At 36.5% G+C, this 16,766-nt stretch overlaps 1 protein-coding gene across 10 annotated transcripts in view; it reads left to right on the top strand.

Annotated features, from left to right (window-relative positions):
- The window catches only part of HERC1 (HECT and RLD domain containing E3 ubiquitin protein ligase family member 1), a 183,532-nt gene that overhangs the window by 150,051 nt on the left and 16,715 nt on the right, over positions 1-16,766 (top strand). For all 10 annotated transcript variants that reach the window (XM_024567643.4, XM_045201606.3, XM_045201604.3 and 7 more), the window contains 16 exons: positions 482-609; positions 1,514-1,641; positions 2,475-2,675; positions 4,041-4,171; positions 4,958-5,157; positions 5,761-5,866; positions 7,463-7,609; positions 7,934-8,035; positions 9,058-9,231; positions 10,612-10,905; positions 12,054-12,119; positions 12,294-12,419; positions 13,273-13,411; positions 14,450-14,631; positions 15,349-15,504; positions 16,286-16,408. In XM_024567643.4, coding sequence (XP_024423411.2) covers positions 482-609; positions 1,514-1,641; positions 2,475-2,675; positions 4,041-4,171; positions 4,958-5,157; positions 5,761-5,866; positions 7,463-7,609; positions 7,934-8,035; positions 9,058-9,231; positions 10,612-10,905; positions 12,054-12,119; positions 12,294-12,419; positions 13,273-13,411; positions 14,450-14,631; positions 15,349-15,504; positions 16,286-16,408 — 2,403 coding nt within the window. The remainder of the gene's footprint in view (positions 1-481; positions 610-1,513; positions 1,642-2,474; positions 2,676-4,040; positions 4,172-4,957; positions 5,158-5,760; positions 5,867-7,462; positions 7,610-7,933; positions 8,036-9,057; positions 9,232-10,611; positions 10,906-12,053; positions 12,120-12,293; positions 12,420-13,272; positions 13,412-14,449; positions 14,632-15,348; positions 15,505-16,285; positions 16,409-16,766) is intronic.

The raw sequence follows: 16,766 nt of genomic DNA, 5'->3' as shown, positions 1-16,766 counted from the left end.
GGAGATTTCTTGCTGGACTATGCACCACAGTCCAGTAGACCAGTTGAAGTTGATGGCCATCAAAATGAGACATTGAGAGCAATCAATATTATACCATGTAGGAGATAGCTGACATACTCAAAATATCCAAGTCAATAAACTTATTGGTGGAAATGAAAAATGTGTCTTTTATTTTATGGAAAAAACTAAATGGACTCTTTGGCCAACTCAGTAAATTAAATAAACAGTTGTAGTAAAGATGTCGGCAAGTCTCAGATAACTCAAATGAGTTTGGGCGTAGTACTTTAAGGCTACACATCAAATAGGTTTGTATTTACACACTAATTAGAAAAGAATGAAACAATGCATATTGCATTGAAACATAGATACTTTGACAATTTTATGATAGATGTTTTTTTAGCTTGATAGAACATTTTTAAATGACAGAATTACTGAAGCCAAAACTTGCTTAAATATTGTTGGACATTTTCAACTTTCCTAGGTAATGACTTGTGTTTGGTGTAATAAAAAAGGACTCTTGGCCACAAGTGGCAATGATGGCACCATCCGGGTGTGGAATGTTACCAAGAAGCAATATTCACTGCAACAGACCTGCGTGTTCAACAGATTGTGAGTGCTGATGTTATCTTATGTAACATTTAAAATAAGAGAATTCTAAACATGCTTTATTTTGCTTGTGTTAATGTAATCAAATTGTTACTGAAATTTTTTGCCGTTTTTTTTTAAAGATTTATTTGTTTTTAGAGAGAGGGGAAGGGAGGGAGAAAGAAAGGGAGAGAAACATCATTGTGTGGTTGCCTCTCACGTGGCCCCCACTGGGGACCTGGCCCGCAACCCAGGCATGTGCCCTGACTGGGAATCGAATCGGCGACCCTTTGTTCACAGCCCGCGCTCAATCCACTGAGCTACACTAGGCAGGACTGCAGGTGTTTTTAGAATAGTCTTACTATATCCCCAGTTTGTTTTTAAATATTCAGAATAGTTATTCAGCAAATAAAATTATTAATATCTGGACGTTCTCAGAATTATATCAAACTCAACTATCTGGCAAATAATTGTGCAGTTCTACAAAACAGGCTTATTTTCCATCATTCTTTAAAGATTATTTAAGAATTAGAATAATGATACTGATTCTATAGTAGAATATAGCTAGCTGTAGGTATTTCTTTTCTGAAAACTTATGTGGAGATCAGGCAAACAACAGTCAATGTGTTCTGAATAATAACCATTGTACAACCCAGATAGAATCAGTCTTTATTGACAAATTATATACTGCATTAAATGATGCATGATCTAAGCATCACTCCTTTATAATTCTGTTTTTCACATTATGACTAACACTGGCAAATATGAGATTGTCAAATCTGCTAGCCTAGCTTTTGAAATGTAAGAATTTGCCATTTTGTACTGAGGTCCAGATGAAACCCTTACTGTAAGGTTTGGGGTTTAAACCTTACCCCAAACCTTATGATGGATGGGGATTAAAGTTTCATACATATCTATTATGTTCTAGGGAAGGGGATGTTGAGGAGAGCCTGGGATCACCCAGTGACCCAAGTTTCTTACCTGTTTCCTGGAGTATCAGTGGGAAATACCTAGCTGGAGCTTTGGAAAAGACAGTGAATATCTGGCAAGTTAACGGTAAGAGTCATGTAAATACTGGAAATGCTTTTGAGTACCTTTTGAGTCCGAGCAATGGCTTCCCTTCACCTTGAAACTCACAGTTTATTCATCAACTGAAAATCTATGCATACTATGGTTTAAGTCAAAGAGGAAGTGCTCATTTCCTGACTTTCCTTTCTTGGAGTTTCAGCTGATTCAGTAGCTGTAAACTAAAAATTATTTTCATGTACTGCAAGTATTCAGAGTAGGATTTGAGGGGAAGTAGTGGTCACTGAATTTTTAGCTATGTATTCTTTTTAAATCACTTGAAATATTTCTGTTGATTATGTCTGTTTCACAGGTACAGACTCTTGTCAGTTTTTAATAATACCTCCCCAGAAAATAAAAATCATGAATGTAATCTTGGGTTTATCAGTGTTTTGTTCATTTTTACACATGAACAAAATACTGAGTTTGAGGAATGGCTGCTCTATTTCACATATTTGAAGTAATAGCTAGCCTTGACTGTAGGTAAATTTCTTATGTTAATTTGGTTTTCAGTAATTATTAGGAAAGGACTTAAGTGATTAACATTTGTACACTGAGTATTTTCCTTTGCTCTTTTTTTCTGTAAAGCTACCATTTTGTTCCATTCACAGTTGCAAAAAAGTCTTAGTTCCAGAAAAGCTTTTTAATTTCTTAATCTATTTATTATATAAATGAAAGGTCCTGCCTTACAGTCATATTCATTAGTAGACTATTTTGAAAGTGGGGGTTACTTTGAGTTATATTAGAATTAAGTAGTATTTTTTTTTCTTGTTACTGTTTTTAAGAATTAAGGGACAAGCAGTTAACATTTTCTTTCTCTTTAGGAGGAAAAGGATTAATAGATATTCAGCCTCATTGGGTATCTTCCCTGGCTTGGCCAGAGGAGGGTCCAGCTACAGCCTGGTCAGGAGAGTCTCCAGAATTATTGTTGGTGGGACGGATGGACGGATCTCTAGGACTGATTGAAGTTGTTGATGCGTCCACCATGCACCGTCGAGAATTGGAGCATTGCTATCGGAAGGATGGTAAATGACTAGATTTGGGTCTAGCTGAGAAAGTGATCCCCCCAATCAAATAGACTTTGTTTTTTTGGCACTTGCTTTTGAAAATACTTTTGCCTTTGTTTTCTAAATTATCCAATTCGTGTTTCATTTTAATTAGTTACTAAGTTGAAAGATACTTCTCTCCCAACCCACACCAGGAGTTTCTGCCAAAAGAAATATAATAGTCTTACATTAGTCATTCATCCTTTCTGTAAGTATTTGAACTCTTAAGGCAGGCCTGTGTTTCTGCCAGAAGAGATCTAATAGTATTATATTAGTCATACATCTTTTGTGTAAGTATCTAAACACTTATAGCAGGCTCTGAGTCTCCCTTGAAAGTTAGGAATGCCCAAGAGAAAAAAATATAATCATTAGTAGAGATGAAAGTGTTAACAAATGAATGAAATTGAGGAAATGGGGGACAAAGGAAGAGTGAAGTTACTAGTCTGACAAGAGATTGTAGCAAGTTGCTTTTCATTTTTTTTCTCACTTTGTTCCATTTGGATATAGACATTTTACTGGATAGTTTTTGTTAGCTGAGTGGGGGAGTGGGGTATTTCAAAGCTCACAGTCCTAGCTTAAATGGTACTCTGTTAACAGAAGAGTTTGGGGTTGGGAGATTCCAAGTTTTTAATAAATAATACATTCAATAAGGTTCAAAATGTTTTAAATCTAAAAATATATACAACAAAAAGTGTTTCTACCATCAACTCAGTCCCCATGTCCCCATTCTACTTCCACAAATACTTTTTTTTGTAGCCATCCAGTGTTACGTATACTGAAAGAAGCAAATATATTGTTAGAATTGAATCTGCTTCATAGAATATGGAAACACACTGAGAAGGGAATATTAAGCAAAAGAATGGACCAGTAATTTTCTTTCTATGACTTGGATTATTTTACTTCTCAGTTTCTTTGTAGATTCTAGTCTAAAAGAAAAGAACCTTGTACAATTACTTAAAATCAGCAAGGGAATTCAATTTTTGTCTTTTTCAATACCCACCTGAAAATAATGAAAGATTAAAAATGAGGTATTTCATACACCTGAAATTAATACAAAATATTGAATGTAAAGTGTAATTGAAAAATTAAAAATATATATATATTTTTTTAAAATGAGGTAGTCCTTGTCACTTATAAATAACACTTTTAAAGTGAGTTACATGGAATCCCTGCTGTAGGCCTGCATTTTGTCTAAATTCATTACAGAGATGTCTGGAAACTTACTTGAGCAATAATTGCAGTAGCATATATTTGTTGCAAAGTTTTTGTCTTTTTAAGTTAGACAATGTCAAATAAGTCTCTTTTATTTTCTTTTTTATTTTTATTTTGTTCTTACCATGTTAGTGTCTGTAACTTGCATTGCTTGGTTCAGTGAAGACAGACCATTTGCAGTGGGATATTTTGATGGAAAATTATTATTGGGAACAAAGGAGCCACTTGAGAAAGGAGGCATTGTTCTAATTGATGCACATAAGGTAAAGCATCTTTACCAGATGGTTACTTTTTTTGTTTCTTACTGTAGTGTTCCATCATAGTAGATTCTTTAAATTTTTTTTATATCAGTCACTTACTATTTAATATTCTGTCATTACACAAAATCTGTAGGCTATATATACATATACATGAAAAAGTCTATGTAAAACCAAAAAAAAGTAAAACCAAAGCAGTGAAATAGGAACATCCATGGACCATCCCCTCTCAAAGTACCTTCCTCTAGTGAGAGAAATTCCATCTGTGAAGAATGATTCCTTTACCTTAACAAAAGTCTCCCGTTCAGACGTTTACAGGGCCAGTTAGGCAAGAAGTGTAAATGTGTGAAGCCAGGAGTTGGGAGTTGTGAAGGAGGGTAAAAAAAGAACAAGTCAGAACACAATGGCAACAACCATGTAACAAATATAAAACATGCCCCAGACTCTCATAAATATTGCTATTTTGATATTATTCTTAAAGTTTGTTCTTTTTCAAATTTTAAGTGTCAATAAAGATAACTCTTAAAATGTTAAATGAGAGGTAACATATTCCTTCTTAATCAGAATTTTGTTATTTAACTAACATTCATTGAACTCTGAAACTGCAGCAAATAATATGATGCAGATTATATGAAAGGAAAGTTGGTTTACTGATTAGGAATGATATAACTATCTGATGTGCATATAATGTTAATTTCCAAATGAGTAATAGAGTAGGTCATAAATATTGAGTTTAAAGTATTTGTGAAAGAAGCATTAATATGATTTTTTCCCTCCCCTTACCATTTTAAGGATACTCTTGTTAGTATGAAGTGGGACCCAACAGGTCATATTCTTATGACATGTGCCAAAGAAGAGAATGTGAAACTCTGGGGGCCTATTTCAGGATGCTGGCACTGTCTACATTCACTCTGCCATCCGTCCATTGTAAATGGAATCGCTTGGTGCAGCCTCCCAGGGAAAGGATCCAAGTTGCATTTACTGATGGCTACGTATGTTATAAATTTGTGTGTGTGTGTCTTAATTTTTACGTTAGTATAAACTGATACTTGCATTAAATGTGGCTTCTCAGTAGTCTTAAACAGTTTATTACCAGTTATTAGTCTTAAAATGTGTAATACCATAAGATCACCTTAGAGAAGTAAAGGTTTTGCAACTTGGTATATGATCTCCTTATCTGGGTGTGATGTTAGAATATCAGACCTAGTTGTATTTCTTTCTTTTTAAAAAAAATATTCATTTTTTAGAGAGGGGTGTGAAGGGAAAAAGAGAGGGAGAGAAACATTGATGTGAGAGAGAAACATCGATCAGTTGCCTCTCATATGTGCCCTGTTGGGGAACCGAACTTGCAACCTAGGCATGTTCCCTGACTGGGAATCAAACCAGTGACCTTTCACTTTGCAGGTCAGCACCCAACCAACTAAACTACACCGATCAGGGCCCTAGTTATATTTCTTATAAAAGATTATATCATACCTACTACAGATAAATTTTAAAATGATATCATAGTACTTCTATCAAGTCTTCGTTGGTTGTTATTTAAAAATATTTTTCTTCATATTGACATATTTTGGCTTATGTGATCATTTTTTAAGTGGCTGTCAGAGTGGCTTAGTATGTGTTTGGTGTATTCCACAAGATACCACACAGACCAGTATGGCTGTTTCAGAAGGATGGTGGGACCAGGAATCAAATTGCCAGGTAAATGTTCTGGTGTTTTTAAGACCATATTTGAAGCCATAGATAGAGAATATGTTATCAAAGGACAAGATCCATTAGGGAAATGTGAATAATTGTCATGCTTTGTGTACTCTCTTAATTAGCTTACTTGTTTGTAAGTCAGAAACACCATATTACTTGTTAAAGTGAAATGTTCAATAAACAGAGTGGTGATCATTTATGGTTGTCGATATAATTGATACCACAGATGGATGCCTAAGTTAAGTTTTTGGAACAGTGAAATAGGAACACCACAGGAGCACACCTTTCCAGAGTATCTCTTACTGATACCAGAATTCCATCTATGAAGAACAATTTCTTTACCTTAAGCAGAGGGTACAAATCCAGGTAGATGCTTACAGGACCATCTAGGCAAATAGTAAATTCCTAAAGCTGGGAGTTGGAAGGTGTGGAGAAGGGGATTTTTTGGGGGGGGTGGAATTAAACAGTTTTAATGTCTTCAAATCCATGTCCCTGCTCCAAAGCCTGATACAGTCACTGGCAGCGGTACAATAGTTCTACACAGCAGACATCTGATTCTTGACATTTAAAAATAACAATATTGGGGATAAAAGTGTCTTTTTAAAAATTAACTGCAAACAGCTTGTGAGTGAGCACATGCTTCATATAATGGGCACAGTTGCCACAAAGCTGATTGTTACCCTAAAAAAAATGAGAGCCTATTTCTTATTATCAAATTACCTGATTTTTTTGATAAAAACCAAAATTCCAGTGTTTTAAGTAAAATCTTCCAATATCACACTTGGTACCTGACTTAAAATTCTTTACAGCAGTGGGTGATCAAACAGATTGCATCCCTGAGCTACCAGTTTGCAGCTTCTGTTGCTCTTTCTTTTGTTCATGACACAAATACCCCTGGAAGAAACATGCTTTATGTCATCTTTGGGCAGATGAATGCATTCGGTATTATACTCTGTCATAACTAGAAGGAAGAGGAAGCTTTAGAGCATGGAGAAAGGGGTGAGGAGGGATGGGTAGGTAGCTTACTAATGAGAGAAAGATATCGCAGAGGCGAAGGTGGAAGCACTGAAGATAAATCTAGTTTGCTCTTTGTGCTAGAGAGTATTTGCACAGGCCTTACCTATCACATTTTTAAACCTGCAGAGCAAACACAAAATTAGAGACCACATGAGAGAACCACCTGCACAAAAAGAGGGCCTGTTCATATGGGCCAGCATGTGCAATTAATAGATGGTAGGTACTAAAAAGGAAAATTATGTAAAGCTAACTTTAAATATTAACACACTCATTAAGAAGTAGAAAGAGAATTTTCCTATCTTTGGGGGATAATTAGAATTTAGAAATGTTGTCATTTCTGCCAGTTTGAAGAGTTAGGAAACTAGCCTAGAAGTGCATCAAAAAAGATGAAACTCACCTTTAGCAAAGGAGAACCAGGTTAATATTTATTTTCTCAGTCAGGCTAATCCTTCTGAGAGTTGTCCTGCCCTCTTCCCCAATGTTTCACTGAAATATAAAATTTCCAAGAATGAATTATAAATCTTGACTCAATAAATTGTTTTAATTTCAATACATGTTAAAAATAAAAATTAATTGCAGGATGGATATAGGAAACCAGCCGGAGCCAAGTGTGTTTATCAGCTGCGGGGACACATCACCCCTGTCCGGACCGTTGCCTTTAGTTCAGATGGGTTGGCCCTGGTGTCTGGTGGCCTAGGTGGGCTCATGAACATTTGGTCTTTAAGGGTAAGAGTATAGCTGTTACTTTTACCTTATGTTTTTAATTAACTTACAGGATAAAAATTAACCCAACCAACCTTAGGGATATTTTGTGTGATAATATCTTGAATACTGGACAAACTTTTTAGAATCCTCCATTCTGTAACTTTTCTTATTGAAAGCGATATAGGCTCTAGAAAATTAGGTAATAGGCATGTAATTGGATGGACGTTGCCAAATTTAGCTGAAGTATAGATTTTAGAATGTTTTTGTGAATGTGAAGTATAAACTTAAAATGTAAATAATAACGAAGGTTAAATAATGTGTATTGATAAACACATTTCATTTTAGGATGGCTCTGTCTTACAAACTGTTGTGATAGGCTCTGGAGCTATTCAGACCACAGTATGGATTCCTGATGTCGGGGTTGCTGCTTGTTCAAATAGATCAAAGGTAATGGGCAGTTATAGCAAATCAGAGTGTATAAGCCTGTAACATACCTTAAAAATCGTAGTCCAAGCATCCCATTTTACAGAGGAGAAAACAAATTCAGGGGGATTGTTACTTGCCCAAGAAAATGCAGCCACTTAGTGGCAGAAAGAAAACTAAAACCCAGGTCTCCTGATTTACTCATATAATCTAGTACTCTTTCTGCTATCCCCTAGACATCAATGAAATGTTTAATTATTGAACAGCTTCATTTCCATTGGAAGTCATAAAGTGGATTTTGACTTTCTGCCATTTTTGAGATAGCATCAGACTGTCTCAAAAGAACTTTCCCTGAAAAGAAGGACCATCCCCCAAATTTTTAACTCAAGTATACATAATATATTTTGGCTTCCAAATTTAATATTTAGCAAGAAAAATTCTAGTCCCCTGCAGTAAAGTAATTCTATGATATGACATTATTAGCATTTATATCCTTAATGAATGGAGCCAGTGTGCTCTCTGGTTTACATTGTATGTGGTTAAATGATATTAAAACAGAACTGTAAACCTGCATGAATAGTCCTACTGAAGTTAAATATAGAATCAGACCCTAGGTAGTAAGTGGCCTGTATAGGATAAATCATAGAGCCACCGTTAGAAGTGTTGCTTCTTTTTCTGATATATCCCTCAGCAGGCAGAGTACTGCTTTCTTTAGTTAGTACCTTGTGGGCACATCAGACTTTTGGAATACACTAGATCCTTGTCCTATAAGTCCTGTGTAATAGCAGATAATTGCTGTTGTCTCTTTAAGAAGAATCAGCTAATCCACAAATTTTATGGTTATTTCTTATTCACTTGTTTTTACTTAGAAAAAATTTAGGATGTTTTGAAGTACATAGGCATTAAAGGTACAGCATAAAATGATTAAAAAGCAAACATGTTTAATGCAGTTACTTGAATGAATTTTCTCAGGTATGAATGCTGATAGAATTCTCTCTTTTCTCTTTCATTTAAACAACTATGTGGCACAACTTATTTTCCATCAGGATGTTTTAGTCGTGAATTGTACGTCAGAGTGGGTTGCTGCCAATCATGTTTTAGCAACCTGTAGGACTGCACTGAAACAGCAGGGTGTCCTGGGATTAAACATGGCTCCCTGCATGAGAGCATTTCTGGAACGGCTACCCATGATGCTTCAGGAGCAGTATGCCTATGAAAAGGTGATCGGTCACACTCACTCCTACAGGTCTACAGATGCGTGGTGCTTTGGAATTTGAATTACAGCTTTGAATTTATTCCTTAAGAGCATGAGGTCTGAGTAAAATACATGGGGCTGTTTGGGCAGAATCAGATGAAGCTAAGTAATGTCTAAAACAGTTGTTCAGTAATCCTAAGTCTACTCCTACTTCATTTTAGTGAGAGTAAAGTTTAAAAATAACCCTCAAATTTGTATGGTATTTATATCATTCTTCAGATTATTTGTTCACTCCAAAACTTCTTAAAATATCTGTGCCTCAGAATATCATCTTTCCTTTTTGGACCCATAAATCTATTTTTTAATAATTATTTTTAGATTTTATATATTTATTTTAGAGAAAGGAGGAGGGAAAGAAAAAGAGAAAAATCCATCGGTTGCCTCTTGCATGCTACCAACTAGGGACCTGGTCCCAGGCACATGCCCTGACCTGGAATCAAACTGACCTTGGCTCACAGGCCAGCATTCAATCCACTGAGCCATACCAGCCAGGGCATTATGTGGTTTTGCCGTCCCAAAACTGGGAGAAGGGTGTGCATATGGGTGTCCAAGTGAATATCCTTTCCCTTGTCAGGTGAATCCCTCTGGAAAGTTGTGTGGACGAGCCAAGGTTGAACTAAACAGGGTCATTAAATACTAGAAAGGGGAATTGCGGATTTTGATCCTATGTGGCCTGTCTTCCAGGCCTTACTAGTCACAGTGTGCTGCCCCCCTGGGTAGAGCTCCTTGTGTTTGGTGGGGGGTTTTTTTGCGGGTGGGTGGGGTTTGCCAAGATACATTAATATTATTTCACTGGTGCATTTGCCCAGGTTTTCTTTTCTGAGTCACTTAGTCTTTCATAGAGTGGCTCTACTATTACTAGGGATAGCCATGAAAAAAGAATTTTCCTTTGATGGCTACCAGGGTTTTCTTGGTAAAGGAGGAATTGTGAGAAGGAGCAAGTCTCCATGTTTCAGTTGTGATCTGAAAAACTAATGACAATACACTAAATACAATGACATATCCTGAATTGGATTCTGGAGCAGAAAAGGGGCATTGATGATTAGTGGGAAAACCAAATAAGATTGTGTTGTTTAGTTGGTATTATGCCCTTGTTTATTTCTTAGTTTTGATAAATTCACCATGGTTAATGTAAGATGTTAACATTAGAGGAATTGGGTGAAGGGTTTATAGGAATTCTCTGTACTATCTCTGAAACTCTCTGAATATCTAAAATTATTTCCCAGTAAAAAGCTTAAAAAACAATAAACTTAAAAAATAAATTATAGGCTTTCAGATTACAGTAGACTAATTTAGAATATTTGGCATAGGCTCTTCAACATAATGGCCTTGCATCTTCTCTTAGCCTCATGTGGTTTGTGGAGACCAGCTTGTTCACAGCCCGTATATGCAGTGTCTGGCTTCCCTTGCTGTGGGGCTTCATCTGGATCAACTGCTGTGTAACCCTCCAGTGCCACCACACCACCAGCACTGCCTCCCTGACCCTGCTTCCTGGAATCCGAACGAGTGGGCCTGGTTAGAATGTTTCTCAACCACCATAAAAGCTGCCGAAGCCCTGACCAACGGAGCACAGTTTCCAGAATCTTTTACTGTTCCTGATCTAGAGCCTGTTCCAGAGGATGAACTTGTATTCCTAATGGTAAGTGTAATGTGAACTGCTATTATTTGCAGCTGATACTATATCAATATCATAGGTGTTTAGCAGGTAGACCCTCAGTAAATATTTGCTAGCTTCAATAGCTAGGAGCATACTCTTAGATAAATTTAAAATATTTTGCTTTTAGATAGTCACTTTTGATACGATGACGGGCCTCTGTGGTGACAGGGATTGAGTATATGAGAACTATGGACCTCTTATAAACATGCTGGCTCTCGATGACATGGTCCCATATTTTTCCTCCTTTTTTTTAAGTCTGTGTCTTGTTAGTATATATTTTATCTGTATAGAGTGGGGCAAAAAGTAGGTTATGGTTGTTTGTATGGAAAATAATAAAATAATAAACAGTAATACAAGAATAAACTGTTTTGTGTAATCACAACTGTAAACCTACTTTTGCCCCATCCTGTATATATTTTAACATCTTTTTCTGGTCATCTTGTGAAATTTATTCTACATGTGGATTCTAAATTATTTGGCCCTTCAATCATGTTTTTAATCACCATAAAATAAGAATTATGGAAGAGCACTCTGATTGTATCTGAGAGCATCTAGCTGTAGAAACTGTGGTGTGTAGAGAGTGCAGGCCACCACTTGATCTAACAACCCCTTCACTTAGTTAAGGTTTATATACACAGATGTTTGAATATATGTATAAATATAGGTATAATATAAAACACGTACAAATTGAGGGGAATCTCTAAATATAGAATATTCTAATTAGGAAGTATCCTTCTGAGCAGCCCATTTGTCCCAAATCTGTCATTTTGTAGATGAGAAAACTGAAGCCCAGAAAGATGAAGTGACCTGCCCAAAGCTTTGCGGGAAGTTCACAGGGTCAGTGGCTCCTGCACATGACTTTGTACCAATGGTTACTCAGAAGTTAGCTTTGAATTTCCAACATGATTGTGGTAGTGATATATAGTTGATAGTGAAAATGTTTATAGTAAAGGGAAATATTAATGCTTAAAATCAAGTTTGACATGATTATAAAACTGCTCTTAGTTTCTTGTAATATCCGAGTTCTTTTTTGGAAAGAAGACTTAGTTGTTAGAAGACTTAATTATTAGTTAAGAAGAGATAAATCTTGATTAAGCAAGACTGATCCTGATGTTTGCCCTGTCTTGCAGGATAACAGTAAATGGATTAACGGCATGGATGAACAAATTATGTCTTGGGCAACTTCCAGACCTGAGGTCAGTAAAGATGAAGATAACTATATGGTCTTTGTCAGTAAATCTTCTGATTCTGAATGCTTGTGGGTTTGTGCCCTGGTGTCTCCCATAGAGGCTGGCACACACTTGGTACCCAGTACATGCTTGTTTTAACAAATGGATGAATCTAATTTTGAGATGATTGTGTTTTTCTAGGACTGGCACCTGGGAGGTAAATGTGATGTCTACTTGTGGGGTGCTGGCAGGCATGGACAGCTGGCAGAAGCTGGAAGAAATGTGATGGTACCTGCAGCAGCTCCCTCATTCTCACAGGCCCAACAGGTATATCAGGGTAAAAAAATGGAGAAGACCTTGGGAACTGATAGCTCTGATTCCTAGCCCTCAGCTGTCAGTAACTTACTGTGGGATAAAGTTCCTTTCATGGACTGTTGTAAGGAATCACTAAAGAAAGTCAAAATGTTATAGCTTCCAAATAAGAGATTTCTAAAGTTTTTATCAGACTTAAGTTTTGCTAATAAGTTTCTAAGTTTTTCTTGCTTTAAAACGTGTGAATTAACATCTTGATGCATTAGGCCTGACCAGGATGTATTTATAGAAGGCATTCCTAATTACTGATTGTCTCTTTGCGGCTATAGACTTACTGGGGCTTGAGCCAGATTTTATTGACATACCTCCCCTCTTCTAATAATTGTGTATGACTATATTTCCAAACGCTTCCTGAGTCAACTGCTTTCTCTTTTGTTTTTCTCCACCTCATGAATTATCAGAATGCACTGTTCTTTCTCATATATCTCTCTTCCACTTTCTGCCTCTTGGTAACCTCTAGCTCAGTCTTTAATATCTCCCCATCACCCTTTCCTCTGTCTTCTTTTATCAATTTTGTTGTTAATTTTATTATTTCATCTCTACACATTTGGCTGAAATCCATGTAAATAACATGGTTCAAGCTATCTTAAATAGTCAAATGAGTCACATACATGTGTCAGTTAAGTAAGCAGGTTCATAGTAGTCAAGGGCTTGTAGAAACCCCATAGTCACATTAACCTTTCCTCTGTAGTGAAAAGATAAAAAATTGATTAACATATCGTGGATATACATGGAATCATGTTTAATGTTTACATGTTAAAGCTATATAATAAAGGATAACATATTTAGTTGTATGTTTTTATACTAGGTCATATGTGGTCAGAATTGTACCTTTGTCATCCAGGCCAATGGCACAGTGTTGGCTTGTGGGGAAGGAAGTTATGGCAGATTAGGACAAGGAAATTCAGATGACCTTCATGTGCTGACAGTTATTTCCGCCTTACAAGGTAAAATTATCCTCAAAAGCTGATCAGAAATTGTGGCCTACCTATAGCAATGTTTACTTATGTTGGAACTCATCCCAAACCTTTGCTAGATAATCATACTGGGCTTTCACTTAAATTGTGATTTTTGTTTAGGCTTATATAGCCTTAACTTTCATACTTCAACAACATTATTTTGCAGGTTACTTATCATAGCAATGCTCAAAATCAATAGTATAAGTAACTGTTTGAAGGCCCACTGAGGAATATAAAATTTTTTAAAATTGCAAAACTGTAATTAGACAACTATTAATAGCAGTAGCAATCATGCATGTGTTTCATTTAAATTAAAAATCAGTTTATGTGTATATGTACTAAAGACTTTAAAGAGCTTCTCTGTCAGCATACTCTGTGCCTTGGAGCAAGAATACCTCTGGAGAAATCACTGCAGGAGACCCTGACTTGTTTTTTTTTTAATTAAGTTTTACTGACTTTGAAACCTACAAAAACAGCAAAGGAGGCTTTTAAAGTAAAAGCATACAAGTAACAACCAGTTCAGAACCAATTGCTGAGTAGCTCTGAGTTCTCTTCCTTGAGATCTAAGTGCAAGGAAGAGTTCAGTAGTGAGGATGGGAGGGCTGGCTGGGTACCTATCTGGTTCTACTACATTGTATCTCTGGCGCCTTGCATAAGTTACTAGACCTCTTGGTGACCCGGTTTCCCCAATTATAAAATTGGAGACAGTATATCTGGCTCAGGTTCTAAGTGAAAATAGAAAATGAGATAATTCATGTGAAGCATTTATAGGAGTAGCTGGAACATAGTCCTTAATGACTGTCACTGCTCTTGTAACTCTCTTCTTTATTGTCACATGATTATTTTATGTGACCGCTCCCAATTTTTGATAGGCTGTTTCTGCAAATTTGATTAGAAATTAAGAAATTGCTTTTATTTCTGTAGTACTATTTTGGTACATTTTGATTCTGAGAATATTCTTTAGTAGCTGTAAGAGGGGAGTTTTAACATATAGTGACTCTTACTGGGTTTTTTGCTCTGTTCCAGGCTTTGTGGTGACTCAGCTGGTGACTTCATGTGGTTCTGATGGGCACTCAATGGCCCTGACTGAGAGTGGTGAGGTCTTTAGCTGGGGAGATGGTGATTATGGCAAACTTGGCCATGGGAACAGCGACAGGCAGCGGCGACCCAGGCAAATTGAGGCCTTACAAGGAGAAGAAGTGGTACAGGTCAGGCAGGAGATGGATAAATTTGGCTTTGAATGTAAACATACTAGTTTGTCAAATCTAACTTAGGTAATGGGAAATAATAGTAAAAATATATTACACAATCATTATAAGAGATCAGCTGCCTTTAGTTGTTTAGATTCATTTTTGGGCTTGTCAGAAATTTGAATGGGCTTTGATATTAGAATGGACTCCCTTTTTCCTGAGCCAGCTGCTTGGTCCAGGCCAGGTTGCTGCAGGTCCTTGGAAGAAACATTATGACGAGGTTTAGCTCTTGCCACACAGTTCTTAATACACTGATAAATGGAAGAAAGCTTTGCATTCAACTTGTCATGATTGTTATAAAGGCTGAGTTCATATTCATTTTCTGGAAAATCAATTAGTGATCTAAAATAATATTGTAAAATTGCATAGCACCTTTGACTTTACAAAGAATTTCCCTATTTATTATTTTATGTAGTTTAGGTCATCTGTGCACAGGTGAAGAGTAGCAGCAGTTCCACAAGGTATGCTGTTTTTCTTGGTCTTCCTGAGCACGATGAGGTAGATCAGGCTTAGGGAAGCAGGAGGGCCATTTGGGCAGATAGAACATACTGGTCTTGAAGATCCTGATTTGTCAGTGAAGTTTATTGCTTTATTAATAACCAAAAATGACTGTCTTCTTTTTTTTCCTCAGAATGCTCTCTTAAGAAATTTTTTTCTCCTTGGTTCTATCTGTAGATGTCTTGTGGCTTCAAGCACTCAGCAGTGGTAACTTCAGATGGCAAACTGTTTACCTTTGGGAACGGTGACTACGGTCGTCTGGGTCTTGGAAACACCTCTAATAAAAAACTTCCAGAAAGAGTGACCGCACTGGAGGGATATCAGATTGGACAGGCATGGAATAAGTCTCTGATACATACATTCTGTCTGAGCATGGTTTCTTACGTCCTCTGTGTGACCTCGGACACTGTCCTGTCAGGAAGAAAGGAATCGCCAGTTATATTTAACTTCATGTACATTTTGCTTGGCTTAATTGATAGTTTTTCATGACTTTTTCCTTATGTGAAATTCATATTTTAAGTCAATTTAAGTTTGTCATATGTTTCTTTGTCTTATTTGATTACACATTAATTCAGGATGTGCATATTTTAGAGTCCCCTCCATAAAGTACTAATACAACTTGATATAAAACCCTTAGCAGTACAGACTTTTGTGACTCCTGTCCAGTAGGCTGGAAGCAGATAGCTGAATTGTAGCATCACTGATAGCTGCTGCTCTTAAACAACAATTGTTCCTGTCCTGTAGACACCGAGACTTTCTCTTAACAAGGGGATATTTTTATCTTTTTCTATATTATTCCTTAGACTTCTCTGGTATGAATGAGTATTTTTGAGTCATATGTACTTTTCCCCTATCTTCTGTGCTTTCTGATTCTGAGTTAGCCACAGATATTTGAAGGATTTCACTTTGAAGAAAAAAGTTTTTTTTTTTCTGTGAACATTAGGAATTATTTCTTGTTGACACATTTTTTAACATATGTAGAAAGCCCTGAAACCAATAAAAATCTTTAAAAACATAGCCAAGTTTTCCACTGAAGTGGAGGAAAGGGCCCAGAAATGGGTATGTGTTTTAGGTATTATGATTTGCCTTACTGAACACCCTGTTGTTCCTCCAGGTGGCTTGTGGCTTAAACCACACTTTGGCAGTATCAGCAGATGGCTCTGTGGTGTGGGCTTTTGGAGATGGTGACTATGGAAAACTAGGTTTAGGAAATTCCACTGCAAAATCATCACCTCAGGTCAGTGTTATCTTTAACCTCGGGTTTCAGACGACATAGTTTTTGTCTATGTCACTACCTCTTTGTAGTTGGAAGTAATTTAAACATTTTTGGTAATTCATAATGACGTTTAGAAGCTTCTGTTGCTTATTCTTAAATGTTCTACATTCTAGATCTTGATATTAATAGCCACTAAACTTGATGTAAAAATTCTGCAAGGATGTGTCTATCTCTGTACACAGACTGAACACTGTAGGGACTACCGTCCATGTAAAGAAGAAATAGTATAAACATATCTCCAGGTTGTCTTATGGAGGGGACCATGAACAATCTTACAGCTGCCATTTCAGTTTATTATCACTGAATTACACAGATATGC

Source organism: Desmodus rotundus, chromosome 7, assembly GCF_022682495.2.
Source record: "Desmodus rotundus isolate HL8 chromosome 7, HLdesRot8A.1, whole genome shotgun sequence".
In the NCBI taxonomy this organism is placed as follows: Eukaryota; Metazoa; Chordata; class Mammalia; order Chiroptera; family Phyllostomidae; genus Desmodus; species Desmodus rotundus.
This window is presented reverse-complemented; position numbering and strand designations above follow the sequence as displayed.